The following is a 27046-nucleotide window of genomic DNA, read 5'->3' as shown; positions in this document are numbered from 1 at the left end:
CTCTTAGCAATGGACAGATCATGGAATCAGAAACTAAACAGAGACACAGTGAAACTAACAGAAGTTATGAACCAAATGGATCTAACAGATATTTACAGAACATTTCATCCTAAAGCAAAAGAATATACCTTCTTCTCAGCACCTCACAGTACCTTCTCCAAAACTGACCATATAATTGGTCACAAAACAGGCTTCAACAGATACAAGCAGATTGAAATAATCCCATGCACCCTATCAGATCACCATGGACTAAGGCTGGTCTTAAATAACAACAAAATCAATGAAATGCACACATACACATAGAAGCTGAGCAATGCTCTACCCAATGATAACTTGGTCAAGGAAGAAATAAAGAAAGAAATTAAAGGCCTTTTAGAATTTAATAAAAATGAAGACACATCATACCAAAACTTATGGGACACAATGAAAGCAGTGGTAAGAGGAAAATGTATAGCTCTAAGTGCCCCCCAAAAGAAACTGAATCGAGAACCTCACTCCATATAAGACAGTGGTTGTTAGTGATGTCATAATAACTACTTGATTACAAGCATGCATTTATTCTAATATGTTTGCTCTTTCAGTACTATTTGTGATATTCATAAAGTTTTTTATTGTATTAAAAAAAGCATTATCTGAAGACACTACGAAAGCCAGCTTTTGAAAAGTATTACTTAGTGAGAGAGGAATCCATCACCCAGGTGGGACTGCTAGGGCCAGGTGGCACCTTCTGGTCTGGAATCAAGTTCTGCATTTCCTCACATGGTTGCTCATTCTCTGCAGCTTTACACTTGAATTAGCAAGGAGTGGATGTCTTAGCAAAATGTCTCTAATCCCTCCCTCTCTTTAGGGTGTGTTCCCTTAATCACATCTTCCATTAGAATATTTCACAACTGTAGGAATATGTTTAAAAAATTTTCTGGGGTCGGGCAGTGGTGGCATGCACCTTTAGTCCCAGCACTTGGGAGGCAGAGGCAGGCAGATTTCTGAGTTCAAGGCCAGCCTAGTCTACAGAGTGAGTTCCAGGACAGCTAGGGCTATACAGAGAAATCCTGTCTCAAACAAACAAACAAACAAACAAAAATAAATAAATAAATTAATTAATTTTCAGCAAACATGTTCACTTGAGGGAACTTTCTGAGTTAGGACTTTAGTAGCAGATTCCAGACACCTGCCTGATTCCCACCAGGGAGAAGGTTCATGGTCCCAGCCAGAGAGAGGTGGACATACCATTATCAAAGCACAGAAGGCTTGCCCTGTGGTCTCAGTGGCTAGGACGGGACCACAGTCACTCGAATCAGCAGGCTAGGAGGCCGAGTTTGTCACTAGCTGGTGTCTACGGTAGGGCATGATGGTAGAAATGCATGTCTTAGCCTCTAGTGTTTTCACATAGACTCGGTGGATTACGGTGAGCATTGTGTTCTAAATGGATTTACAGAGTCAGGACCTCAACGTGGTTAAGTTTCTCTAAAGCAGTGTCACACAGCGTGTGCGTTTGGGAATTGAGTACTGGGTATAGGTCTCAGGTCTATGATGGTGAGCAGTACCGGAAGTGGGGATGCGTGGGGCAGTATGGGAGGAGCCTGTCCCAGACCATGCTTGTGGATCTGCTGGCTTCAGTAGCGTGTGACCCTTTGGGATCCTGCTGGCTGTGACTTAGGATGCTGCAGCTTCCTGAAACTCCTCTGGGACTCTGAATAACTTAGGAGGAACTAATACTGTAACTTTCCCTTCCATGTTAGGTGTTGCTGTGATTCACAAATCCTTGTGACCCAAACTCCCTCAGCCAGGAGGTGGAGGAAGAAGCCGCAGGGCACTGCCTGTGGCAACGGGACCACAACAAGTAAGGAGAGGGACTGAGAGGCTCTGCCGTGGCTTGACAACCACCCACGTCTCAGTGGACAACCTCATTCCTCTCCGCGTGGACACTGATGACCCATCTTCTTTCTGCTCCAAGGTGCTTTGGATTCTGCCCTAAACAGTTGAGTTCCCGGCAGCCCCGGCAGCACCCTAGGGCACGCACTCTCGGGAACGTGCGCGTGAACGTGAGTGTGTGTGTGTGTGTGTGTGTGTGTTAAACATTTCATTCAGTGGGGGCTGGACCTATGTGTCTACTGGATTTCTTTACTACTGATCTTTTTACTGTGCTAAAACTCCTACAAACATCTTTTTGGACTGTCTAATGGGACCCTAGACTTCTAAAGATGCTGTCTTCTGGAGGTCCAGAGAGAACTAGCCAAAAGCAGCATTCCAAGCATGTCTGGGACCATGACTTGACTACTGCAGCTGTGTGGAAGAGCAGGGGCTTCCTCAAAGCTGCCCCATGGCCTCTCCCTGGGCCGCTGCCTCCTCCTGGACTGTACTCTAGGAGGCCGATGAGAACTGCTTTGCCTTTATTTTGGCCTCTACTCCCTGATGTCATGAATTCCAGATTTGGAAGATTTTGTGTCTTCTCAGCAGGGAAAACAAACTCTTCAGATAAGCCCCAGGAAAAAACACTGGAGAGAAAAAGACAAGTAAAGCAAGCGAGCATTGAGCGAGCAAAAGTGAGCGAGCGGGGCCGGAGAGATGGCTCAGCGGTCAAGAGCACTGACTGCTCTTCCAGAGGTCCTGAGTTCAATTCCCAGCAGCCACATGGTGGCTCACAACCATCTGTAATGGGATCCGATGCCCTCTCCTGGTGTGTCTGAAGACAGCTACAGTGTACCCATATAAATGAAGAAGCAAATAAACCTTTTAAAAAAAGCAAGGAAGAACGAGAGCAAGCAAGGAAGTAGACAGACAGAATCCAAGTGGCATGGATTCAGTGTCCTCCCACAGTGGTCTCAGAGAGGGATCCTGCTTTTGATTGTTCTCAGGGCACCTACCTTATGTATCATGTTTATTATGCAGGCTTATCCACGGTATCAACTCTCACATGGAGGATAAATAAAAGGTCACCCTGCCACTCAACCCAGAGATAGGTTTGCCCCTAGCTCAGGTGTGGCCATACATAACTCAGAGGGACACGAATGACTTCTAAGAAACGCACTGGCTGGCACTCTGTGAGGATGGTCAGGGCTGCCCGTATCCTTGTCCTCCCTCCCTCCGGCTTCCCTCCTAGTCCAGGGTTCGTATCCTCTCCCCGGCCTCTGAAACCTCCCTTTTGACTTTCCCTTTGGGGAAGGAAATGGTAGCGGGCCCTAGGCTGGAGATCTTCCTCAAAGACGCTTGCATTTTAAAAACGAAAGCCACTCAGGAAAGTTTTGCTCAACCACAGATAAAAATGATTAAAAATGTAACTTTAAGCACCTGGGGTGGTGTTTGGAAGTGCATGGAAGCAAACACATTAAGTGTTGGGGGGTCTGTGCTCACTGTAGGAGCATGTGTTTGATCTCTAGCACTGACATTAAAAAAAAAATCTGGGTACAACTGCGTACGCCTCCTGTGTCAAAGCTGGGAAGGCAGACACTGGAAATTATCTGAGGCTTTGTGGGGTCAACCAACCTACACTAACCAGGAAGTCTCAGTCTCCGGCCTCAGGGAGGGAGAGACTCGCAAAACAAATTGTGTGGATCCTGCGGACCAACATCAAGGTTGACCTCTGGCTCTACACACACTTCCACCCCCACCCCCAACGCCCGTGAACCTCAATGCCGAACTCTTCTTAAGCTAACGAGTTGCTTGTACTGGAATCTTTGCCCAGTACCTGGAGAACAGTCTCATGCGTGGGAGTCGGAGGTACAGCATCCTCCATGTCAGGGTCTGTGGAGATGAGACCAAGGGACTTTGTGAACTCTTCACGTTGGAGTTCTAACACAAGCGGGTTCTTCAGAGCACATTCTCTAGGAGGTTGGTGCCCCCTGTCCTTTCTGCCTTTGGAAGCTGCTCCCCGGCTAGGCAGCCACTGAGTATTTACTGAGCACCCTTCCATGAGGGTAGACCTTCCTTTCTGATGTTAAGGAGGAGTTAGGAACCACCACATCTAGATAACTCAAGTGGCCTTAGGAAGAGGCTAGTGCGCCCAGCTTTGGGGGGACCCGGAAGAAATGCCTCCCAAGGGATGCAGACATTTTCTTGGCTGGTGCTCTGTTTCCAGCTCTGAGGGAGAAGAGCCAAGGGTGAAGCATGGCTTTGTGCTAGGAAAGCTCCCCGGGCCCTCCCTCCCCTTTCCAGGCAAGCCTGGGGACTTGTTTGATTTTCGAGCATCGAAGATAAGGTTAGGGACCAGAGTCTAATGAGCTATTTGCACAAGCACCCTATTTCAGGTGAAAGGAAGCCCCACCCCTCTCCCACTCCCACCAAGAACCCAGACGTTTGTACTTAGGCATCACAATAAATCTTCCTTTGAGTACTGTTCCTGAAGAGAACCCCTCCTTCCGTGGAAGCTGGCCAGCCATGATTTCTGCCAGAGCTTTTATTTACCGTGGCTCCCACCTCATGTCTCCCTCCCTGTGAAGCATTGGCTCTACAGGCGGAGCTGCTGAGGGCTTCACTCATTTCACAGTCGTGTGTCCTTTTCGTGTGGGGACTAGAACACTGGTACGTCATCTCCAAAAAACCCAGCCGGCCCAGCTGCTCACAGACGCGCTCCCAAGACCCGTGTTGCCGCTTCATCAGGTAGAAGTCTTCCCATCACGGATACCTCAGACCCACTTTCAAGTCTGTGCTAGTCACACGGTGGGTGAAGCCTCCCCCGAAGCGTCCCCATCCCTCACCTGTCAGAGCAGACGCCACCACTATTGAACACTAGTGAATACAGCCCTGCCAAGGGGCACATCTGAAATCTGACGGCGGTGACAAAATGGAATTGAGACCCAAGGTTAGATCAAGGTTAGAAGCCGCTTAGATGCCACTCAGATGCTGATGTGGACAACGGAAGTCAGCTTCTGAACTCCAAAGTTATTTCTCCTAAGGTACCCAACAGCATCTCTATCTCAGAAAAGGAAAAGAAAAAAAAATGCAGTATTATGCAAATGAAGTGACCTCATTTTTCTGCTATGCAATAAGAATTCTTAATTGTATCTCACGACAAGCCAGTTGTTATACCCCCTCAGCAGAGTTTTCTTTTTGAGCTGTCCCACTTTGATATCTATTATGTAATGTTTGTATATCTTTGAGCCAGATCCTTTCAAAGATTGCCTTTCTTTCTTTTCTTTCTTTCTTTTCTCTTTTTCTCTTTTTTCTTTTTTGTAAAATTGAAGCTACAGTTTTCAGGCTAAAGTTTTAATGTAGATATTTTTATAGATAGTTTTCCAGGACATTTGAATCGCTTTCTGTCGTCCATGACAATGAAATGATGTGCTGTCTGTCACTCACCCTAGCAGTGTGTGCCTGGAGCTGTCCTGTCTTTGTCGCTCTTGTCTGTCACAGAACCCTTCTGAACTCCAGTCCCTCAGTGGTCCAGGAAGATTGCTGAATTCCAAGACACCGGTCGTCACGGGGCTTGCTTTCTATGTTTCCAGGGACTAACAATAAGCATGACTCAGCACTTACCCATCTCTGTCTCTCAGCTCGGTGTGTTTGTGAGTCTGTTTTCTGCAGGGCTGGGTTGGCCCACGTGGTGACAGTTCTTACTGTCCGGCAATGAGGTTGCCCTCTGGCCCGCACTCCTTAGGTGGCTTGGACCTTGTCCATTCTCCACTGTCTCCTTGCTTTTGGAGGTTTCTAGTATTCAGGGCCTCCTCGGCTGGGTCCTGTCTCTTAGGGACGCTTGCGCTCCCATTACTTCGGGAGAGCCATCGTTTAGCAGATGTTCATTCTTTTTTGTTTTTATTTTTGTTTTTGTTTTTTCTTTCTTGAGCTGTGTTCACTCCAGGTTCTGTTTTGTATATTTATCGTGTGCCACAGGACTCTTGTTCTCTTTTTAAATCTTAATTTATTATTTTGGGGACAGGTGCCATTTAAATCACCTCCATGCCTCTTCCTGTTTGACCTGGACTGGGTCAAGTTGGGAGGCTGAGCAAGCCCATTAAGTCGGACAAGAGCATCCAAGGCTCTGATGTACGGAAGCTCGGAGATCAGAGTGCTTTTTGTAGGTCCTGTATGTGTGTGTGTGTGTGTGTGTGTGTGTGTGTGCTACTTAAGCCCCTCGTGTTCAGCTGCACTATTATCTACTGAGCAAGCAGAAAATCCAGCAGCACCTCCGACATATGGGGACAGGAGAGGCTAATTCTGTGTGGGTAATCCAACCCTAGAGGCCCCGTGCAGCCTTTACTGTGGGACTCAGAGATTGCCGGCTGTAGCAGCAGTCAAGGTGGGAATGCACGGGGCTGTGGCATCTGCAGGAATAAATTGTTCTTGTGCTGCTTTTGCCTTTGGTTATAAGATTGTAAATTATTTGCCTCCCTTTTGGTGGTAATAAAGGACCCTTGTTAGCTTTCTTGTTTAATTTGTATATGATACGTAAAATACCTTCTTTGGAAGAAAACCCAAGGCACAGAATGAGAATAACTCTGCCAGTGCTTTGGCTCTGTGCTTGATATGGGCCGTCAGACTGGACACGGGCACAGGTAAAGTCCTTGATCTGATATTTTCTGTATGGATGTTAGGGACCATACACCTTGTAAAAGAACACTTGCCACATGATCAATACAGTAAAAGCCGAGAAACATTCCCCCAAATGTGTTATTTTTATAGGAGTCCATTCCAGCCCTCCACACTGTACCTGGCATTTTAATAAAAGCTGAACTGTGCAGTGTGTCTTATGTCTCAAGTATATAAAGGACAGACTGTTCCCAATACAGAATCAGACGGGAATTTTTCTCTTCAGAATCTGTGGCTCAGGGTCTCAGTCCCTCTGAGTTCTGTCACCTGGCCCCAGCACAGTGCAGACTTCCAGAGACCTTCAGAGAGACACAGTGGGGACAGTCCCTCTCAAGAGGTTAGGTAGTGTGGACAAGAGCTAGGTAGTCATTGGGCTCTGGTCCTGGAGGGGGAGAAGACTGGCTCTTCTGACATCCCTTCTGGGAGCTGAGTTCCCAGGCCTGTGGAATGCTTAGCTTGGTGGCAATTTCCCAAAGCCATCTGTCTGCTGACATGGACATCCCTTTGGATAAAGGCCATACGGTCTAAGGCCCCTTCCAACTGTCAGGGGCTCCATCTCATAACAGGCAACAAACAGACACCCAGGGCAGAGCATTTACCCGACACCTGGAAATCGTGGAAGGATGGAGGAAGGGGAAGCCAGCAAGTTGGACTCGGGCGATGGCAGACCCTCTACACATCCCTCGTCCCCCAAGCTGGCCTCCGCTCTGGCCTCTCCTCTTTTATCCCTTGAGGATGAGTGGGAGTTGAGAGGTTGAACCTCACCACAGCCCTAGGAGCAGAGAGCAGGAATTTCTGTCCCTCTGGGATAGAGGCCCAAACCAGTGGATGAATTTGTCTGAAGGGGGCTTGTGAGGGAGAGGGGAAGACCCACATAAAGAACACTAGCCCCTGTTTGAGTTTGGGAGTCAGTCTGAGTAGAGGCCCCAGGATGCAGGTGTTTTGAACATAATAGTTGGCATTCACTGTGTGCCACGTCCACCTTGAAGAGACCAGTGACTGTGTATTGCTCTGCTCGTTCACAGTAGCACAGGAGTTAATAGACCCTTGAGAGGGGTAGGCCTCCTCATCCTACTGAGCCTGCCTGCTGGGTTCTGCCACTCTCCCATCTGGGTGACAGCATGCTGCAGGTGCTCTTTGGAAAAGAGGGTCATCAATGCCTGGACCTCAAACACTTCTGGAAGCAGAGAGAGACCTTGCTTTCTCTTCCACTTTCCCCAAATGGAACGAGACCCTGCCCGTGGCTTTGGTACTTTGGAGGGCTTTCCGTGCCATCTCTGGCTCCTTATTTGCTAAATGAGAGCTCTCATGGCCTTTCCGGCAGACAAGAAACAGGGGAGCGCGGGGTAGGGGGAGGCAGAAACCTTGAGAGAGAGAGAGAGAGAGAGAGAGAGAGAGAGAGAGAGAGAGAGAGAGAGAGACGCACAGCCAGAGAGGAGATGCCACCTACCTAAAAGTATAGGGGCAGAGGCTCAGGGGGAGGGAACCAGTGGGAGTTAGAACCATTTCTTTAAACTGTGGAGATTAGCCAGTGTGGCTATGAAGGCAGAAGGTTTAGAAGTGGGAGAGGCAAGCTCAAGGCCTGCTTTCCACCAAGGGGTCAGATACCTTCGGGCCAGTCTCTTGTTTCTTAGTCAGTTCCCAATCTGTGAGATAATGGATGAAACATCTGCTGGTGACCTTGGAGAAATTGAAAATGAAAAGTCTCTAAAGTAAAGAAGACAGACTCTCAGGAAGAAGACAGGCCTCAGGAGCAGCTACGGTCTGGCAGCAGCCTTTGGATTAGGAGGTCGAGTCCCCTGCAGGATGGTCAGCTATGCCCACGCATCCCCATGTGCACATGCCTGGGCTTCTGGGAGCGTGCAGGAGGGGTGTGATGCACACACGAAGGGGCATGAGCTGGGCCTTGCCTGGCCAGGCTTCAATCCTGCAGGAGGTCCAGCGATCCAGGTATCCTTCACGGGGCTGTTCACAGCAATGCCCAGCTGGAGCAAGGGTGCAGCGTTCTGTACCTCCCAACATGGGGTGTGGTGGGGCTAGTCACCATTCCTGACCTCACCAGAGTGCTGATGCAAATGGGCTTCCTGGAGATGCTGCCTTCGAGGCACCTGACGGCAGGCTGCCGCCTGACCCCACTAGGTTTCTCCATCTCACACTGCTGTGTTGTAAACTGTAAGTTGACGTTTTGCTATGTTGCTGGTTCCCTTTTCTTCCCCCCTTTCAACCCCCTAACACCAGGTAGGAGAGAAAAGAGGCGACTCTATCATTTGACTACTTCCTGCTGATTAGGGGCATCGAGTTCAATTTACACAGCGAGGATATCTAGTTCCCTCTTTTCCTCTCTTCTCGCACGATTACTTGACAAACTTAAAACTGCAACCAACAGCATCCGACCGCCCAGCCAGCCCCTTCCATTGCAGCTCCAGCACGTCTATACCTTCTGAAAGCTCAAACGTCACACACTCACAGAAACCATCCGCAGCTGTCGAAACCACGCACCTGCTGCAGCACGAGGCCAATCAGTCAGCCGCTGTGGACAGTCTGAAGCAGCCCCACATCCCACACCTGGGATTGAAACAAAACCGTTCTTGCTTACATTTGTGCATTTTTAAAGAAATCAAAATTCTCACTTCAGTAATACACTTTTGTCTTCTGCCCTCTGAGTGGGCACGCGAGGCATGAGACTCTCAAAGCTCCTCCCCTCACCAGATTTCTCATGGTTTCCGGTCCTTTTGGCTGAGATCCAAGTATGCATCTTGTATACATTGAGTATACAGCTTGTATACACGCTTATCTTCATGTGACCTTTGAGTGGTGACTCAGAAACATGGCTTTGTAAACACACGAGTAATTAAGTTATGTCATTCAGGCCTCACTTGATCCTCACAGAACTTCTTGTGAAGCAGTGGATGTAGGTATTTTCATATATGATCAGATCTCGGCTCGCTGCACACAGTGGTCACTTTCTCAATGCCGTGGATGCTGAGGGCTGAAAGCTCAAGGCACACCTATACACGGTGTGTGAGTCTAGGCTGGCCTTTATTCTTTGTCTCCTTCATAGGGATGGAATATTGGTCTGAGAAGCAAAATTCAAGACTTGCTTGGCTGGTCACAAGAACCTTGACCATTGGACAGGATTGTGCCTGCTCTATGGGACAGCATTCCACTGGTTATTTTGTGCATATAACCACAAGCCCAGGGGCTCAGTTGTGCGGCTGGAATGGTTGTTCCACGGGGCTATCACACCCGGGGTCCTCTTCTTTGCTCTTCCATTATTAGCCTGTTGCAGGGTAGATGCCCCATGGCTATTTTCATATCAGCAAACAGGCATGGAAAAGAAGCAGTCTGAGAGGTGTATGGGATAGGGTCTATAACAGGAAAATGTCCCTAGAGACCCCCAGAGGACTAGGGCAGATGGCTCCTGCAGCTTCAAGGGTGTAAGCAAGGGAGGTGATAAACTCAGTGTTCAAGTTGAGAGAAAGTGGCGCACGCCTTTGATCCCAGCACTTGGGAGGCAGAGGCAGGTGGATCTCTGAGTTTGAGGCCAGCCTGGTCTACAGAGTGAGTTCCAGGACAGCCAGGGCTACATAGAGAAACCTTATCTCAAGGGGGAAAAAAAATAAAAGAACGAAAGAAGAAAAGAGAAAGAGAGAACTGGTATCAGGTGGGCCATTAGCATTGTCAACAGACCTGCTGGCCTCTGAGAGCTGTGTGGTTTCTTCTCAGGTCCTCTAGGGCTTTGCTGTCTTGGCCTCCGGTGTCCCCCATGAAGGTTATTTTCTCTCAGCACTGAGTAAATCCTGGGCTTGTTGTCAGGAAGTGAGAATAATGTTTCCTGTGTACTTGGCATCTGCTGAGGGGACACAGCACAGTCAAGGTGGGGTGGGGAAGGCTTCCAGAGCCTCAATTCCACCATCTTGCTGGCTCTTTCCTGGCATCGAGAGCGGATGTCCCTTTTGCAGGATATATGAGAAACCCTAAGCAATGGAGACCTTTCAGAGCCCGAGGCTGGGGCTTTGAGACAGCTCATTTATCAGCTGGAGAAGTTTCCCTGAAGCCCTGATTGAGGAGCTCTGTCAGCAGCAAGATCTATGACCTTTATCTCAAGAATGACCCATCTGTGCAGCACCATAAATCTTTCTGAGTCACAAGTGAAAAGCAGAGGTGGCTGAGGTTTGATGCTGGACTCCTGGAGGCAATTCTCTCTAGTTATTTGTCCTCCAGCCCTGCAGGACATCCTTGCATTTAACGGGTAGCCCCTGACGGGCATCCTGTACCAAAAGAGAGTGGAGACAGTCATGATAGAGACATGGACATCCTCTTTCCACGTGGATAGCATCCAGGGTGCTATCTACTGCGTTCTTACCCGGTGAGGCTTCATATCCAGACGGGGAGTGGGAAGGGTGGGCTTTGTCTCTTCTGCTGTGAGGAGGATGGGTGGCAGCTGCTGAAAGAGCTGGTATTTTAGTGACGTGGACCCATGACATTATGAGTGCAGGTTCTCATTCTGGCTTGCGGAGATGCGTGTGAGACCTAGGTAGGGGAGCAGTGGACCCTAGGACGACAACTCAGCTCAGCCTGGGGCCCAGGGTGGGAGCACATCAGGAACTCACAGTTCCCTTGAGGGTCTTTCCACAACCCTAGCCCTGACCTTCGTGCTGTGACTTAGGTCTGAGATAAGGAGCTAAAGGGCAAGGCTGAGGCCCCGCAGAGGATTCCAAATGCAGCTTCTAGCCACAAATCCAACATTTTAATGTGATCTGGTCTCCTCGTAGAATGATTAACGAAAGGGACCCTCTGCGTTGGTGCGGGTGGCTTCTGCAGCGTCCTGATAAGGAAGCCCATAAAATCGTGCTGGAGCAGCCAAATGAGGCCATCTGCCAGCATGCACACACATCGTGCAATGGTGGCTTGGTTTCTAGTGGCTTCTTGTGATCGCTTACGCCCGAATCTGTCTAGTTCTAAGCCCTGGGAACCTGTGCATACGGCAGCAGCTTCCAGGAAGGCTACAGGGGAGTGGGGTGAATGAGGAAACTGACTTTTGCGGTGTCACTAGCTCTTCCTCACAAGTGGGCTCCGGAGCTCTCTGCTTTACTCTAGCAGAGCTTGCCTACTGGGCCTGGGAGACTCTGGGCAACTCTGAAGGCTGGTGGAGAAACTGCTCAATGGCGAAGCTGTGTGCACTGAGTTGCTGCTTCCGTGAACTGTACGTGCTGTGCGGTACCCGCTCTGGAAATATTGTATATAAATGGCAGGCCCCTTGTTGTGGGCTCAGTTGAGCTGCGGAGACAAAGCCGTAAGTCAGGCATTGAAGCAGCATGGTGAGCATGAGGATGTCGATGGAAAGATGCAGAAAGCTCGTGGCGGGGGGGGGTGGGTGGCGGCGCATGGCGGGGCGCATGCGCAAGTGATGGTAATCAGCGTTCTAGAGAAGAGGTGGGTAGAAGCAGGGAGGAAGGACTGCGAATACAAAGGCCCAGAGGCCCGGAGAGATGGACTTTGTGAGAAATAAGAAATAGTCTGGCATGGCTGAGTCTTGACATATAATGAGGATATGTAGAGACATGAAGCTAGAAAACTACCTCAGGACAGGCTATGAAACCACAAGGAGGAGGTGCCTTCCGACCTGACCTCTTGACCTAAGGTTTGTGGGAAACACAAAAAGTGGCTAACGTCGAGTTCCTGAGAACTTTGTTGGTCGGGGTTCTCTAGAATATATATATATGTATGTATATATATGTGTGTGTATGTATGTGTATATATATACATATATGTGTGTATGTATGTATATATACATACATGTGTGTATATGTATATATGTATATATACATACATATGTATGTATATTTATGGAGACTTTTTAGAGTGGCTTTTAGGCTGGGGTCCTGCTAACCCTACAATGGCAGTCTAAGAATCCAGTAGTTGTTCAGTCCACAAGGCTGGATGTCCCAGCTGCTCTTCAGTGTATGCTGGAATCCTGAAGAAGTAGGCTCTAATGCCAGTGAAGGAATGGATCCTGAAGAAGTAGGCTCTAATGTCAGTGAAGGAATGAATTTGCCAGTGAGAGCCAGAGCAAGCAAGCTTCCCTCGTTCATGTCCTTTACAAAGGCTGCCATCAGAAGGTGTGGCTTGGAAATCTTCCCACTTGGAAGGATCTGGATTGGGTCTTCCCACCTCAAATGAGTTAATTAAGAAGGAAATCACTCACAGCTGTGGCCAGACTCTTGGGTTTTAGTTAATTCTAGAGATCAAGTTGACAAGAACAACCATGGCAGAGCTCAAGTCTGAGGTGCTTGGATCGAGGCAGAGTGTCCCAGGAAGAGCGTGGGAGGGAGAGGCAGAATCAGTGTGCTGCAGAGAGGCCTCGGCAGTCCTGCAGAAAACCAAGGAGTCTGGTGGCCTTTTAATATTGTTTTGACCTGAGGTACCCATAGTTTGTATTCCTGAAAATCAGTCATTGATACCAAAAGCACGGGCAACAGAAGAAAACTGGACTTCACTAGAATAAAAAAAGCTGTGTGCTTCAAATGAGACCCACAAGATGACAGACAGCTCACAGAATGGGGGAAAATATTTGCAAAGCCTATTTGATGAGAGCTGAACATTGGAGCACGTGAAAAATGCACAAAGATAAATAACCAGATGCTTAAGATGGCCAAGAGATTTGAGCAGGTATCTTATCCAGAGAAAATACACAAACAGCCGATGAACACACAGAAACCAGCTCAGTGTCCTGAATGGCCAGGACCACACAAAGGCAGACACATCTGCTGCCACACACACACACACACACACACACACACACACACGAACACACACACACACACACACACACACACACACACACACACACACACACGGATAGCTACAACCAGGACCAGAGCAAGGACTGACAAAGGCTTGTGACAGCAGAGTCCTCGTCTATAGCCAGTGCTGTGCAGCCTTTATGGGACCAGACTGTCGGTTCCTCAGACATTGAGTGTAGAGCTATGATATTGCTGGGAGGCGGAGGGCAGAGGCTCTGAGAGTCTGACAGACTGAGAGGCTCCGAGATCCCAAGGCTAGCTTGGTCTACATAGTTAGTTCTTGTCCAGCTACACAGTGAGACCCTGTCTCAAAAAACAAAACAAAAACACAAACACCTCCAAACCAAACCAAATCAAAACAACAAAATAAAACAATAAAAACCCAAAATAAAACAAGAACTCACTCATGCAAACTTGTATATGAATTTTCATAGCAACTTTATTTATTTGTATTTATTTTCTTTTTGAGACAGGGTCTCTTTGTACCCCTGGCTAATCTGGAGCTTGCTATGCAGACCAGGCTGGCCTCGGACTTAGAGATCTGCCTGCATCTGCCTCTGGAGTACGGGAATTAAAGGCATGTGCCTCCCCACCCATGCAACTAGCTTCCTTCCTTCCTTCCTTCCTCCCTCCCTCCCTCCCTCCCTCCCTTCCTTCCTTCCTTCCTTCCATCCTTCCTTTTCTTTCTTTCTTTCTTTCTTTCTTTCTTTCTTTCTTTCTTTCTTTCTTTCTTTCTTTCCACTGTAGCTGTCTTCAGACACTCCAGAAGAGGGCATCAGATCTGATTACCAATAGTTGCTCTCTCCTGCCCCGCTAACTCTGGCCCAAAGATTGATTTATTTATTATATGTGAGTACACTGTAGCTGTCTTCAGACACACCAGAAGAGGGAGTCAGATATTGGCTGGTTGTGAGCCACCATGAGGTTGCTGGGATTTGAACTCAGGACCTTTGGAAGAGCAGTCAGTGCTCTTAACAGCTGAGCCATCTCTCCAGCCCCGCAACATTATTTCTAATAGCTCAAGAGTATTATAAAAACAACTGCCTACATGCCCACCAGCTGATGAATGAATAAGCAAAAGTTTGCCCAGCCATATGGACTATTTTGAAATACATCGAATAATATTGTGAAATATTATTCAATACAAAACCGAGTGAAGAGTTGATTCAATCTGTGATCTGGGTTCATCCACAGCCTGCGTTGGAAATGCAATCCCAGGGGCTAGGCTCGTGTAAGCATGAACACCCAGAACCCACATAAAGAAGTCAGGTGTGACCATATAGGTCTGTAACCCCAGTGTGAAGGCGGGTGGGGTGGGCAGAGACAGGAGGATACCTGTGTCTCGCTGGCTGCCAGCTTACCTTAAAAATGGTGAGCTGCAGGCTTGTCGGAAACCCCGTCTCAAGGAACTAAGGAACCAAAGGAGGGAACATGAAGTAAGTCATCCTCTGGCTTCATTCAGCACTCACATGCAGGACAGGCACATGTATTCTCACACATACGTGTACCTGCCCACATATACTTGCCCCAGTGGAAGAGGGCAGGAGGTGGAGCCTAACAGGAAGGCCTTTCATGGTCCGCCCTCATGGTGGCACTCATGTGGCAGGCGTGAAGAGGTTGAAGGCTGCCTTTTAATCTCTTGCTCTTGCCCACTCTCCTGTCCTCTCGGCTTCCACTGTAGAGGCTAGGAGTGAAGGCCCTCTCCAGACGCTGCCTCGAGAAGAGATAGGCCCACTTAACTCAGTGCTTCATTCTTGGTGGTGGGAGGGGCCAGGCGCAATAAAAGGAATGTCTCTGGGTGTCCCACATCACTGGACTTGTGAGAATTTCACTGAGGTAGTTTCAAGATTTCTTCAAGCCAAGTATGACATGGCTGGAGAGTTAATATATCCTTGAGGCAAAACTGTAAAGGTATACTGCTGGCCCTGCCGACTGAAAGCAAATTGCTTCTGGCGGTCCTTACGGACAGGTCCAGAGAAGAAGGCACGCGCTGGATCAATAGCCGCATACCACGCACTAGGAAATGATTTAATCTCCTCAAATAAGGACACCACATCTGGGGTGGTAGTGGCAATCCGAGTTACTACCTGATTGAGTTTTCAATGGTCATCTGTCATTCTCCACGATCCATCTGTCTTCTGCACTGGCCAGATAGGAGAGTTAAAGGGAGAGGTGGTCGGAACCACCACCCCTGCATCTTTCAAGTCCTTGATGGTGGCACTCATTTCTGCAATTTCTCCAGGGATGTGATACTGTTTTTGATTCACTATTTTCCCTGGCTGAGGCAGCTCTAAAGGCTTCCATTTAGCCTTTCCAACCATAATAGCCCTCACTCCACAGGTCAGGGAACCAATGTGAGAATTCTGCCTACTTCTAAGTATATCTATTCCAATTATATATTCCGGGACTGGGGAAATAACCACAGGTTGAGTTTGGGGACCCACTTGCTTTAACTGTAAATCAGACTTTAGCTAAAACTTCATTGATCACCTGACCTCTATAAATCCTTACTTTAATTGGAGGGTCAATATTTTCCTTGGGGTAAATCAGCGTCAGCTCAGAACCAGTATCCGACAGACCACAGGAAGTCTGACTGCTTCCTTTCTCCCGGTCGCTGTTCAGTTTCCTCTCGGGAAAGACTGGAGAAGGCTAACAGTCAAACTCCTAGGTTTTTATGTTATGAAGGTCCTTCCTCAGGGCAACCTGGCCTTCCCTTCACTCAGTGGGTTCTGCGTTTGCAAACTAGCTCAATCAAGTCTGGAAATGCATTCACTGGCTCAGATTATCTTTTGCCATGATCCAATATAGCTTTTCTTTCATTTGTTTGAGAATTTTTCTCCTTATACAGAACAAACAAAAATGCAGTAGGCATCTTATCCACTTCATGCCCAGAAACACCAAGACTGATCAGCCAGAACCAAAGGTGCATCCGAGTCATGCCACCATAAAAGTCACTTTGCCTGTGTTGCCCATTATGGGTAAGGTCATTACAGACCTTGACTTGTCTATGCTGCCCATGACAGTAAGTATGGTGACCTTGCCTTTGACCATTCAATGCTGCTACCCGGCCCCAGCCACCTCGGGGCCCAACGAAGTCACTGTACTCAGTTCATCCACTGAGCAGCAGCGGCTCCCACCTCAAGATCTGGCACAAGGAAAAGGACGTTAACGAGTCTCTTCCAACGTGCTGGTGCCCCACCCCTCTCACTGTTTGGTGTCTTAGGATCTGTGAAGGGTGTGTCTTCTCAGCCTTCCCATCATGGAGGATTAGGTTTTACACAGTGTATCCACTCTAGCATTGCAATTTTCCTGAGTCTTAAAAATCCCACTGAACCAAGGGATACCAGGCATCTTGATACCCATGTCTGTAGGTCATTCCAATCAAACCAACTTGTTCTTAACATTTTAAACTGTGAGAGCTTCCATCTTAAACCTGGAATCTCCACTCAGTGGGACCATATCAATAAATTCAGCCCAAGCCATTTTTATGTTCCTTCCACACACCCGTAAAACCTATTCCCACACACATTCTTCAGACTTCTGCTTGAATGAATTATCACTCTCATTAAGCTCTTTGGTAGTGTGGTGCACTTCTTGTGGGCTATACTCTCTGTCTCTCCTCTAGGTGTCTGCTCAGCCTTAGGTCTAGTTATAGTCTAGAGTCAAATATTGGTGAGCCCTGAGGGACGTCGGTCTTTTCTTGGCTCGACTCTCCTTCGGAGCAAGTCACTGCTGGTTTAGTAGACAATGAAGGGTTTATGTTTCTCAGTTAAAGATGAGAAACACAGTGTTTCAGGAGTTGGGGTGCGAGCGCATCTTTTGTTGAGAGTCAAGAATCTGAGGGTTCAAAGTTCTCAGTTTCAGCAGGGAGCTCCCACCAACTCCCACTCCGAGTTACAGGATCCCATTGTTTACCAATTAATGCTCTTACTTTAACTGCTGACATCCTCTGAGTCTGGGGCTTGAATTTTCACTGTAATTCAGCCAACCTTAGAATGAGGGATTTGGTTTGATTTTCTGCAACTTGAGCTCTGTGGCTACTGGAGAGAATATTGTCTTCTAGGGCACACTTTGAAAACTTTTGATTGTTTTTGTGCATCTGGAGCTGGTCCAGTTTATCACTAATCTTTGTTGTTCTTCACGGTGTTCTGAAGTTGGATAATTTATCAGCTTATCCAGAGATGCTAAGAGCAACCAATCAGCACCATCATTTTCCTTATTTCTCCCCAAACTGTCATCGGATCCATTGACACTCACTGATACGTCAAGTTAATCAAAGGCATTTGTCTCCTCTAGTTTGTAAAATAGTTCGCCCCATGGACTTTCAGTACTCTCCCTGGAGAGGCCTCAGTACCTGGAGAGGTTTCAGTAGCTGTAGGTGTTGGCAAATTGGAAACATGATTTCAGATACAAAAACAAAACAAAAACCCCAAACAAAACAAAACCCAAAAAAACAACCAAAAACCATCCCTACACTTCTGTTACTCTAGAACCAATTCTGATACCAAAGTCTGTATTAGTCAGGGTCCTCTAGAGGAACAATAAATATTTATATGTGGGATTTATTAGAATGGAATCCAGTTGGTGGTTCGGCTAGTTCAACAACGGCAGTCTAGCAATGGAGAGTCCAAGAATCCAGTAATTATTCAGTCCACAAGGCTGGCTCTCTCAGCCAGTCTGCGGTATATGCCAGCATCCTGAATCCTGCCAATGAAGAAATGCATTTCCTTCATATCAGCTGCTAGCAGAAGGCACGGTCAAGATTAAAGGTGGATCTTCCCACCTCGAAAGATCTGGACTAGAAGTGGGGCTTCTCACTTCAGATGATTTAATGGAGAAAAAAAATGCCTCACAGGTGTGCCCATCCACTTGGATTTTAATTGATTCTAGATATAGTTAAGTTGACAACTAAGAATAGCCAGCACACTCTCCTTATGTGCTGTGGTTATAGCTACACACATGGACTGAAACAATAGGTAAACTCCAGAACTGTGTTAAGCGAAGGCGGCCATATTGTATGGTTCTGTTTACATGAAAATTCTGGAGTGGGTGAGCTCATAGAGACAGAAGGTAGATTAGAGGTTTCCAGCAGCAAGGTGGTGGTGGTGGAGGAGGAGAGAGTGACTCTTAGAGAGTATGGGGTGTCTCTGCTGTCTTTTGGAGTTGCTTAAAGTCATTATTTGATAAGTCATTATGTGTCTGAGCCTGACCTTGAACTTGCTCTGTACTGAAGATGACCTTGAAGTTATCATTCTCCTGCCTGCACCTTCCAAGAGGTGGGATTACAAGTGTGCACTGCTCTCTTGGTTTGGGTTTCTATTGCTGTGAACAGACACCATGACCACGGCCCATCTTCTAAAGGAAAGCATTTAATTGGGGGCTGGCTTACAGTTTCAGAGCCGTCTGGGTGAGAAGCACAGTGGCACGCAGGCAGACATGGTGCTGGAGAAGGAGCTGAACTCTATATCTGGATCTGCAGGCAGCAGGAACAGAGAGTGAGCCACTGAGCCCGGGCTTGGGCTTCTAAGACCAAAAAGCCCACCCTCTCAGTGACACACTTTCTCCAACAAGGCCACACCTTCTCCAACCCTAAGGCCACACCTCCTCCAACTAGACCACACCTCCTCCAACTAGCCACACCTCCTCCAACTAGGCCACACCTCCTCCAACTAGGCCACACCTCCTCCAACTAGGTCACACCTCCTCCAACTAGGCCACACCTCCTCCAACTAGACCACACCTCCTATAATGTCACTCCCTATGAGCCTCTGGGGCCATTTTTATTCAAACCACCCCAACAGCCATGCCTAGTTTTCTGTGTTGTTGGGGAGTGAGACCATGGCTCCATGAGTGGCAGGCAAACTCTTTACCAGCTGAGCTGCACCTCAGCTCATGGTGATGGAGATGTTCTGGAATTAGATAGAGATGATGATTGTATAACCTTATGAATGCATCAAAAATCCCTGACTTGTACTTTAAAAGGATAAACTTTAAGTTCAGAGCACTGGCTGCTCTTGCAAAGGACCTGGGTTTGTTCTCAGCGTCTACATAGTGGCCCACAACCATCTGTAAGTCCAGCTCCAGGGGATCTGGTGCCCTCTTTTGGCCTCTGTTGCCATCTGTACACTTTTGGGGCACAGACATACATGAAGCAAACATTCACGCTCATAAAATATAAATACTTTTTTTGGCTGTAGAGATGGCTCTGTGGTTAACAGGGCAAAGCCCTGTGTGCTGTGTTGGAATCCCCGCTCACATCCAGACAGACCACACCAGGCCAATGCAGTTCCATATGAGAGAGGTTTATTGTGGGGGCAGGGGCAAAGGAGTGAAAAGGGAGAGAAGAGAAGAAAAGAAAATGGCCAAAGGTCAGGAAGGGTCTGGCTGTGACGTAACTGCTTGCAGGTAGAAGTGGGAAGTGGACTCTGGGAATGTATGATTGCCATGGCAACAGATACGTGGTCCCTGTCATCTGTGAGTGATGTCACTGGGTTCGGAAGCAATCGGCCAAGCTGCTTCCTGATACCAACACTATGGGCCATCTACCTTGAGTGAGATAGCTTCCTCTGATCTGGAGACGTCTGGAGCAAGTCTCATCTTGTGAGCCACTGGCAGATAGCACCCTAAGAAGAAGGAGGGCCTTTGGCCATCTGGGTACCCCTCTCAGCACTTACCACATAAGCCACCACTGTGAAGGTGGCAGAAATAGATAGCAACTGTCCCTTGTAACCTTCGTGACCCCCAGGGACAAACATCATCAGCCTCTGTTTCAAATATGTGACCGGAATCTGTGAAAGATGATGTAACCAGCACAGAGCTCAACAGACTATGGGAATTGAACAGGAACATGAACTCATGCCCACCCAAGGCTGAAGTCATGTCTCCCAGCATGAGTTCGTGCATGGCATTTTCTGTTTACCAATCACAGATTTGTTCCCTCTGAGAGATCAAGTCGCTAGAAGATGAGGCGCATGCCTGCATGTAGTCCCAGTAACAGAACTAAAGATGGTTCTCGGACTACATGGCTCAGTCCATAAGGTGCCTGCCGCACAAGCATTAGGATCTGAGTTCGGATCCCCAGAGCTCATGTAAAAAGCCAGGTGTGGCAGCTCACATCTGTAATCACCAGAGCTGGGGAGTGGTGGGGATACGTGGATCCCCAAAGATGATCAAATCAGTGAACTTCAGGTTTGGTGAGAGATCCTGTCTCAAAAACTAAAGGCAGAGAGTGGTTTAGGAAGGCACCCAATAGCAACTTCACACCTCCCCCAATACATACACATATGTACTACACACTAACAAGTATATGTACCACACATGTATGCACACACACAGACACACACAGACACAGACATACACAAACACAGACACACATACACACACACACACACACACACACACACACACACACACACATACACACACACTATGCACAAATACAAAGAAAAAAAAATTGTCAACCCGAGGTGAGGCGTTCTCATTGCGCTTACAGAAGGCGCCATAATACCAGTAACTTTGAGAAATGATCCTTTCCCGGACAAACCACAGGGAACCAACGGATTAACTGATGTGTTTGCTTCCAGACACATATTTTTGCTTATGCTTTGACAACTCGTTTGCACTGGAAATCTAGTATCAGAAGGCATTTTACTTATAAAAGAATTATAGACATCAATATTTCAGCTTCCTGTCAACGGCTCCCATACCTAAACACACTCACTTGATGGCAGGAGGAGTTATGGATTTCAATAAATGGAAGTCAGAGTTGATGGAGATACAGTCTGACGGCTGCTTCTCTGTGAGCATCCACACGAAGTGGCTTTGCTGCAGATGATGAGGAATCCAGCACCCTGTGGTTGACACAAATGTTGTCCATTCTCCAGTCTTGTTCCCAAGGCCCTGTCTGTGCTTCCTTGGTGTCCCACACCTAAGGTTGTCTTATTGCCTTTGATAGCTTTTTCTTCACATGGCAGACGGTGGGAAGTGCTTCGATGGAAGTCATTTAGCAGGGGGCAGAAAGAGTCCCGAGAAAGACACCGTGGTGTGTGTTTTCAGACGTAGGAAAGACCTGCCCGCCACCGTTACTCTGATTACTTCCTGCAGTCTGAAGTATCATCCTCAGCTCTGCCAAAGAGACTGTTGGTGCCAATCACACAGAATGTCCCTGTCTGTCAAAAGCAACAGCTCTAGCAGCTGTACTTGTCCCAGGAGGAATAACCAGGCACAGATCAAACAATGAGGAAGCGAAGAGTACCGAGGCTTCAGGGTGACCAGGAGAGCAAGGAGAAGCTAGCAGGGAAAGACCAAGTGGACTGACTGAGTGGGCGAGCTCTGGGGATGTGTGTGTTGGTTGTGGCCCACCACTGTACGGCGGAGTGTGGCTTTAGGAATGACCTCTCTGCTTCCATGGCCTCACCTTTGAAAGGAGGCCAGAAGAGTTTCCCACTTTTTGGGTTGCTGGGAATACTGAAAAGGTAAGACAGGTATGGCGGGCATGGGAACAGGGTGGAGCGGTCTGAGGAGAGAGAAGGCCCTCTGGGTCTCCCTAAGGACACTCTGCTTTTCCTCACAAGCACCCCACTTGCTGCCTGGCTGAGGGAGACTGACCCGCAGTCCCTCTCTCCGTGGGTGGTCTCCCTCACCTGGCGGTAGGAAAAACACTTCAATGGGAGTCATCTGGTAAGCTCAGTTTTATTTAAAAGCTGATGTAATCGTTTTAGGCAGTTCTCAGATGGTTGTAAGCCACCATCATAGAAGCTGGGACCCGGACTCGGGTCTCAGCAAGAGCAGGAAACATTCTTATCCCGTGCAGACCCCCCCTCCCCCCCCCACTACCCATTTACTTTTCTTCAACCCAATCTGGTCTTGATTTTCTTGCAGGAATGGCACAAATTCAGAAGATCTGTCCATTGACCCTTCATTCTCTCCAGGATAACCTGCTGCTGCATTTGATGATTCTCCAAGAAACGCTCCCTGGAGGATGCTGCATTCAAAACAGTCCTCTTTTCATGGCGACTCTCCCAATGACTCATGCTGTCGCTTTGTTTCCTTTTGAGCAGTCTAAACACCGGGCAAGCTGACTCCTGCTGCAGAGTGCCCTCCAGAACATCCATCCTTCTGTCTTTATTACGAAGCAGAATCTGGCTCCTGAGTATCAAGAACATATTAAGAGAGCTTTTGTATCCTATGCTGAGCCCAAGTCAGACATCACTAATCAACTGCAGCATTGGCTCACTGCTTCGCACAGGCAAGGCACAAGGCAATCCCTGCCAATCAGTGTGAATTGGCTTCAAAGACTAAACCGACTTGCTGTCTGGGTTTTCCACACTTGTCCTTGGGTTCCTTGTCTGATGCACACAGACACAGTGTGTTTGCCTGACGCTCCTGATGTAGTGAGCTGGGCAGAGAATCATAGCATGAGGAGTATTCTGTCAAAAGTGTGTGAAGCTGGCTAAATAAAACAGTGAGATCATCTGTGCAGTCCCCATGACATTGTAAAATTTGCAATTTGTTTTCAAGTATGTAAAGTACTGTGAGCGTATCCCTGAGAAGACCTAATGCTAAACTGTGGCTCCTCCAAGCATTTTCACATAAAAAGGTGTCCTTGCCATTTCCAGAGCTTAGGGAGATTCTAGAAGCTTCCCCTTCTGGATGCAAAGAGGTTCTCAAAGCTTTTCAATGTGAGTTCTGTCTTTGGGTTTGAGAACAGGTTTTACTTGTCCGCATGAGCCAGCCCCTTGTGATTTACATATGCAAAGCTCACAATCACAAATTCTTGTGTTCCTGACAGGAACCCACCACCCTTCGAGATGATGACGGACTTATTTGTGTTAATCTGTTTGTTTCCACAATGGCTTTTTTTTTTTAAGGTTTTATTTTATGTATATGAGTACACTGTAGCTGTCTTCAGACACACCAGAAGAGGGCATCGGATCTCATTACAGGTGGTTGTGAGCCACCATGTGGTTGCCGGGAATTGAACTCAGGACCTCTGGAAGAGCAGTCGGTGCTCTTAACTGCTGAGCCGTCTCTCCAGCCCACACAATGGTCCTAAGGATCAGGGATGATGCTCATCCCGGTGCAGATGAAATGGCCCACAGTGGTCAGGTAGCCTTGGTAACTGGTAAATTTAGGATCTGAATTCGGGTCTGACTGGCACAAACACCTTACCTAGTCTCCTTTGAAGAGCAGAGGGTTGTTGCCAGGTAAATTAGTATATACTGTGAAATGAGAAAACTAATGTCATGTTCTGTGCTTAGAGAGAGACACGCCTCTGCATCTGAAAGCCTGGGCTCCTGGCTTTTTGCTTTAGAAGCCATAAGGTCCCTACTTGTTTGTTTCCTCTGCCTGGGTGGATGGCCCTGAGTCAGCAGCCCCACCTATGGGTGTCACCTCTTGAGGGTTTCAAATTCCGTACAGTGTGGTATAGCTCAGTGGTAGAGCACTTACTTTGCTATGTAGAGTTATAGATTTGTTCCCTAGCATCACACACACACACACACACACACACACACACACACACACACACACGAGCACCTACTGTGTGCCTCCTTGTTATACCTTAGGCCTTCTCAAAATACCCTTTAAGCAGAAAACAAAACAAAGCAAAACCCACCCTTCCCAATTTGCTGAATTAAGAGAATTTGAGTTTCTTTGTGTGACCACTGAGAGACAGCCTCTGCTGGGTTCCATCTAGCCGTGGAGGGATGTGGTACATGGCTCTCGAGCCCTTGCTTTTGGCCGTAGTGTGGTTGGGCTGTATCTCCCCACCTCCCTAAGCTCCCTAAGTTCTCCGGGCCTTAGCAGCACAGGGGTTGGGCCTCTGGTCCTGCTTACATACAGACCACAGGCCAAATGAAAAAAGAGATCCAGTCCAAAGTAGAACCCAGCTGGGAGAAGAGAAGAAGCACCGGCACCGTTGATGTGTGATTTCCTTGGGGCCCCAGAGATTAGTTCAGACTTTCTTGGCTTGTCAAGGTTCGCCATTGTTATTAATATTAGACCTTTGCACACGATCGTAGCTCGTGTGTAACACTAGACCTGGACCCTGGAGCAAATGCTTGTGGTGGCCCACTTGTCTGGCACTTGACATCACGCCTGGCCTCTGAGTTACCTGGTCAGTTCTGCAGATAGCATCCTGGGGGCCTGCTGGCCCAGGGCTCCACCTTGGGTATGTATGCCCTGTGCTGATAAACAGCACAAAACTTGCAGAAGTGCTGTCTGGGTGAGGCAGAGAGCTCCCGCCGCCATCTCAGAATAATTTGGTTTTATTACAAGGGTTTTCATTTCGGTAGCAGCATTATTCTTTTCACGGAAGAAATTATCTTCAAATTATTTAATCTTTCTCTTTCATCTCTGGGGGTTCCTAGGGGGTGTATTGCCGCAGCCTTTCGCAGATTTCTGGAGAAAACCGACCTATCGTTTTCATCCTTGGGCTGCGTTGGGAGCAGGAGGGAGCATACTCTTGCTACAGAGTCATTCCATCCCTGAAATAAGCCTGCGATATTCGTGCTTTTTGAAAGAGAGGCTCTGGGCTGCTTGACTCCTCAGAAGAGAAGTGTTCTCAGCTGGGCGAGAGCTGAGCCGTCTTCCTAAGAGACTCTGCTAGCTTGGATGGGATTATACACGTACTGTTATGATTGTATGGGGGTGACACATGTACTGTTATGATTGTATGGGGTGACACACTCGCCGTCTTCCTAAGAGACTCTGCTAGCTTGGATGGGATTATACACGTACTGTTATGATTGTATGGGGGTGACACATGTACTGTTATGATTGTATGGGGTGACACATGTACTGCTATGATTGTTTGGGGTGACACATGTACTGTTATGATTGTATGGGGTGACACACGTACTGTTATGATTGTATGGGGTGACACATGTACTGTTATGATTGTATGGGGTGACACATGTACTGTTATGATTGTATGGGGTTACATATGTATTGTTATGAGACACAGATCCTGGGTACGAGAGCTGCTTTACCTGTTTTGTGATCTGGAATTTTAACTTTGTAAGTGAGAAAAGTAGCTGCTGCTGTTAACAAAGCAGTTGAACTGCTGTTGCTGAAGCCTGAGGAGGACCCGAAGCTGGGAGCCATGAGCAGGGAGCTGGGGTGGGGGTGGGGTGACTTTCAGGGACCAGTGCTGTGGTTTAATGGGATTGATTTACCAGGTCCATTGTACCGTGGTGCTGGCTTCTAGCCCAGAAGTTGTCCTGAAGGGAGTCACAAGGTCAAGGTTCAAGTTGATTTGGAAACACTCTACCTACACCCCGTTGGCCTTCCTAGGTCAGGAGCTGAGCACAGCCAGGCCCATTAGGTGGCCTGAGAAAGAAGCTGGGGACTAGTGCAGGGTAGCAAGGGAGTAAGAGGGTGCTTATCAAGGAGAGACAGCGCCCTACAAAACCTTCCCTCCTCTGCCCTCTGCTGGCTTGCTGAATTCCTTCACATGATTAATGCTTCTGCTTCCAAGTCCCCAATCAGGCCTGCCACAGCTCTATGGAACTAAATCCAGCGGCTTTATCACACACCCTCAAAGTTCGCCTTCCTCTCAGGGTGTTGTGCGGTTGGTTGTTAGCTGCATGTGTGCATTTTAGAGTTTCTTTGCGTCTATAGCCTCAAGCCTCTAGGATGATATTCCCGTAAAGAGACTGGCACAGAAGAGGGCACACAGTAGATGCTCAAAGCTGTTGCTGAGTAAATGGACAGGCGTTTATCCCTTGGCTGGGACCGGCCCCATCCTTTGAAGGGCTTGTCTAGGGAGTGTTTCCTTGTAATTCTTGAAAAGTAAAATTTGATCGTGTGATGCACTGACAGCCAGGAAAAAGCAAACTGCAGACTCAACAGCAGGTGCTCCCCACCCTGTGTTGGCTGCTCCCCACCCCGTGTTTCTTCCTAGTCACCAGCAGTCTTGCTAATCCAGAAAAGGTGGTCAGGACCTCTCTCCTCCGGCAGCACGGCTGTCGGTCCGTGCTTCTTTTCAGGGCTCAGTGTGATGTGGCAGTCTGCTCGTGAAGGGCTTCCTGTCCTTGTGCCATATGGGCACACACTAACTTATCAACACACACGTAGTGAACACCAGGCACGGCGCCAGGCCCCGGGGGAAGCTGTTAGCAGTGCAAGCTGTCAGATCAGAAAGACCCAGGGCTCACTTCCTTCACTTACTATGCTTGTGACATTAGGCTGGTCACTCAGCCTCCGATTCTAGATTCCCTAATCAGCAAAATCGGGACGGCACGACACCCCAAAGCAGAGTGCTATCGAGATTGGGGTTGCACAGTACCCCAAAGAAGAGTTCTGTGGAGGAGGCCAGCATGGTACCCAAAAGCAGAGTGCTGTCAAAGGGACTGCAAGAGGTAGGGCCTGAGGGTGGGGCCCCACATGCTGTAAGACGGATGGGGGTGGGGCGCGGGATGGGGGGGGGGCGCTGCTGTCCCCGCTAGTATTGATGTCAGGAAAGGGAAATTAACATCGGTGGAAACAGACACATCCCTAAGTCCTCTGATGCGTGGCTTGGTCTCCAGGACTGAAGCCTCGTTCTAGAGGAGTGGAGGGCTGAATGAGTGGGTTGCCGGAGCAGCACAGAACACTGGCGGCCCTGTGGAGCTCTCAGGAAGTTTGTTCTGGATGTGTGTCTGGGGCTCCCACTTAGCATATGGGGCTGCTTGGCTGGGTGCCGCCTTTCCGTGGGAATCCACAGGCTGGTAAATTTG

At 48.2% G+C, this 27046-nt stretch overlaps 1 protein-coding gene across 2 annotated transcripts in view; it reads left to right on the top strand.

Annotated features, from left to right (window-relative positions):
* The window catches only part of Klhl3 (kelch like family member 3), a 130648-nt gene extending 123977 nt beyond the window's left edge, over nt 1-6671 (top strand). For both annotated transcript variants that reach the window (XM_031358434.1, XM_031358435.1), the window contains exon 15: nt 1740-6671. In XM_031358434.1, coding sequence (XP_031214294.1) covers nt 1740-1768 — 29 coding nt within the window. In that variant the 3' untranslated portion in view covers nt 1769-6671. The remainder of the gene's footprint in view (nt 1-1739) is intronic.
* Nucleotides 6672-27046: the final 20375 nt, after the last annotated feature.

Source organism: Mastomys coucha, unplaced genomic scaffold (genome assembly GCF_008632895.1).
Source record: "Mastomys coucha isolate ucsf_1 unplaced genomic scaffold, UCSF_Mcou_1 pScaffold7, whole genome shotgun sequence".
Taxonomy (NCBI): domain Eukaryota; kingdom Metazoa; phylum Chordata; class Mammalia; order Rodentia; family Muridae; genus Mastomys; species Mastomys coucha.
Note: the sequence above shows the minus strand (reverse complement) of the source record. Positions and strands in the feature narration are given on the sequence as shown.